The sequence below is a fragment of the Tupaia chinensis genome, unplaced genomic scaffold (assembly GCF_000334495.1).
Source record: "Tupaia chinensis unplaced genomic scaffold, TupChi_1.0 Scaffold149383_1, whole genome shotgun sequence".
Lineage (NCBI taxonomy): Eukaryota > Metazoa > Chordata > Mammalia > Scandentia > Tupaiidae > Tupaia > Tupaia belangeri.
The window spans coordinates 2938976-2942044 of NW_006209227.1; the positions used below are offsets into that span (position 1 = coordinate 2938976).

A 3069-nucleotide genomic window follows, 5' to 3' on the forward strand; every position below is an offset into this window, starting at 1 on the left:
CGGTGGCCAGCTGGCTCACCGCGGCCCCTGCCAAGCCTCTGCTTGTCTCTAGGAGTCGAACCAAGAATATGATGTGGTACGGGGTCCTTGGAACCAAAGAGCTGCTGCACAGAACCTACCGGAACCTGGAACAGAAGGTCCTGCTGGAGGTGAGGGAAGGCGGCACTGTGGCCGTGGCCTGTCTCTCACCCGCTTGCCCCTGCCCCGCCTCGCCGGCGCACAGCACTGCTGACTGGCCCGGCCGGGGCCGTGGGCCTGCCTGCTGACAAGTGCCCTTTTCTGCCCTGCGTTTCTGCTCAGTGTGACGGGCGGCCCATCCCACTGCCCAGTCTCCAGGGCATCGCTGTCCTCAACATCCCCAGCTATGCCGGAGGGACCAACTTCTGGGGGGGCACCAAGGAAGACGACGTACGTACCCGGGTGCTGGGTACAGAGGGAGGGGGAGCGGCTGCTCTGTTGTGACTCGGGCGGACAGCTCCGTGGTGCTGCGGCGGGGGTACCGTGAGACCACGGCAGACGCCCCCAACACCTCACTCCAGGTTGTGGAGGGGAGCACATGCCATCAGCAAGGGGCCAGCGAAGGCTGACGAAGGCTGGGGCTGGCCCAGCGAGGAAGAGGAGTGGCTGTTCTAGGCAGGGAACAGAATGCCCAGGCTCAGGGTGTATGGAGGAAGGTTCCCGATCGCAGGGATCTTGTTAGGATGTGGAAGTCAGGAGGTGTGGACGCTGTGCTCAGGGCTGTGGGAGGTGCTGACGGGTTTGCGCATGAGAACTGCCCTCAGGTGTCACGCACGTTCCGTGGCCATGCTGCCCGGGGCGCCCTGCCATGTGAGCCCATACAGTCCTCATAGCGGCCCTTGGAGGACCCAACCAGTACCACCCCCAGCGGGCAGGGGGACTGAGGAAGAGAGGCGGGAAGAGCCCTGCCCAGTCACGGCCAGGAAGTGGCAGATCTGAGACCGTCCCTGGGGGGGAGTGCGACAGCCCCTGGGCATGTGCTCCCTGGGGCGGCAGCTGCACCCACTCCTTGGGAGCCAGCCTGTCTCGCTGAGTCCCGTTCTGGAGTGAGCGTGCGAGTGTGGGGGACCCACGGCCCTGGGTCAGCTCCCACCACCTTTCAGACTTTCGCGGCCCCGTCGTTTGACGACAAGATCCTGGAGGTGGTGGCGGTGTTCGGCAGCATGCAGATGGCCGTGTCCCGCGTGATCAAGCTGCAGCACCACCGCATCGCACAGGTAATGGCCGGGCGGCAGAGCCGCCCCCGTCCCCCGGGGCCCGCTGGCCGAGAGCGCGCCAGCTTCGCTCACGACCCCTGGACGTGAGGAGGCCCCTGCTGGCCGCCGCCCTCCACAGCTGCGTGTGGAAAGCCCTTTGGTGGCCTGAGCCCGGCCTGAGCCCACTTGCCTTGACTTCCCTACCGCAGCTGGTGGGGGCAAGGGCCCTGAGTGTTAGAGGCATGTGGTCTTGCCTGTTGGTGGGAGGGGAGGCAGGCAGGGCTCCTGTCGCTGACCACGGGGCTGGGCAGGCGCTGAGCCTGCGGGGCCGGCTCTGTACAAGACGGCGGGTGCGGTGCTGTGACCCCTCTGGCCTGACCCTAGGCTGCTGGCTCTCCTGCCCTGTCTGCCCAGCAGTGGGTGATTATTCACCTTTGAACTGTGGCAGTGTTAACTGGAGAAACAGGGCACCCTCGTCCATGTGCTGGACCTTTGTCTGTCCTGGTTGTCTGCAGAGGGTGTGGCCTCGGAGCTTGTGGTGGTCATGCCTTGCCCACGCCTGCCCAAGCTCGGGCACTGGACACTGTATCTGAGCTGTGAGGGCTTGTCAAGCAGGCCTTGGGCTCCGTGGCTGTGCGGGCCTCAGCCGCTCCGGGAGCCACGCTATTGGCCGAGGCCCCTACGTGTCAGCCCAGCCTCCCGCGGTGGGCAGCTGGGGAGCCAGGAGGCTACCGTGGTGCATAAGGTGCTCGAGAACCCCGACGGTTTCGTGCAGTCAAGGTGCCATCATTGTCTGCAGTGTCGCACGGTGAGGATCTCCATCCTGGGGGACGAGGGCGTTCCTGTGCAGGTGGACGGAGAGGCCTGGGTCCAGCCCCCGGGGTACATCCGCATCGTCCACAAGAACCGCGCACAGACGCTGACCAGGGACAGGGTAAGGTGTGGCTGGCGGGCCTGTCTGTGCTGGTGTCTGCTGGGGGGCTGAGGAAGCGTCCCTGGGGAACGGCCACACCGCTGTCCCTTCTTTCTCCGCTTGGGACTGCGGGCGTGCACACTCCTGGAGCGTTTCCCTCGTCACGAGGAACAGCACGGGAGCTGCACAGGTGGCCGTGGACCCAGGGCCTCGGCCTCTGTGTCAACGGTTGGCCCGTTTTTCATGTTTCCTGCTGGTGTTTAAGTGCACACATGCACACGTGCACACAGACAAACCACATACATTTTTTTTTTTTTGCTATATGGTGCATGCGTTCACCAGAGAGAGAGAGACAGGGAGACAGAAAGTGAGAAATCACCCCCCAGGGGGATGGCCACACTACAATCCCTTCTCCTCCATTCTCCTCTCGGGAACTTGGGCACGCACGCACACGCCTGGTGTGAGTTTAAGCCACCGGGTCTGGGACTTCAACTGCGGTTGACTACATGGGAGTCCAGCGAATAGCCATTGTGCCAGCTGCTGGTCCCCACACCACATAAATCTTAAACCAGCCAAACAGTTATTTCTAGGACCATTGCCTCTCTGTGACATTTAAAACAGAAACAAACAGAAACGCCTGTGTCCCCCCTTTCCCAGCTCTTGCTTTGCTGGTGTTCCCTGGTGTCTGTCATGGAAGCGTGCTCCTGTTCCAGTGCCCCCCGCCCCCCTCCTTCCCGTCTCTCTCCCCCTCCCTTCCTACCTCTCTGCCTCTCTCTCCCTCTGCTCCTCTCTCCTGCCACCCCTCTCTGCCCCTCCTGCCCTCCCAGTGCAGCATAATCTGGGCTTTCCATCTTCATCCTAGGCCTTTGAGAACACCCTGAAGTCCTGGGAGGACAAGCAGAAGTGCGAGCTGCCCCGCCCGCCTCCGTTCTCGCTGCCCCC

General features: G+C 63.3%; 1 protein-coding gene across 1 annotated transcript in view; it reads left to right on the forward strand.

The window, feature by feature from the left end:
* Positions 1 to 3069, forward strand: part of DGKD (diacylglycerol kinase delta) — a gene marked incomplete at its 5' end in the record, with an annotated part of 70402 nt that overhangs the window by 56823 nt on the left and 10510 nt on the right. Inside the window, 4 exon segments of the mRNA XM_014585251.1 lie at positions 53 to 149; positions 301 to 408; positions 1122 to 1235; positions 2014 to 2148. Of these exon segments, the coding sequence (XP_014440737.1) occupies positions 53 to 149; positions 301 to 408; positions 1122 to 1235; positions 2014 to 2148 (454 nt within the window).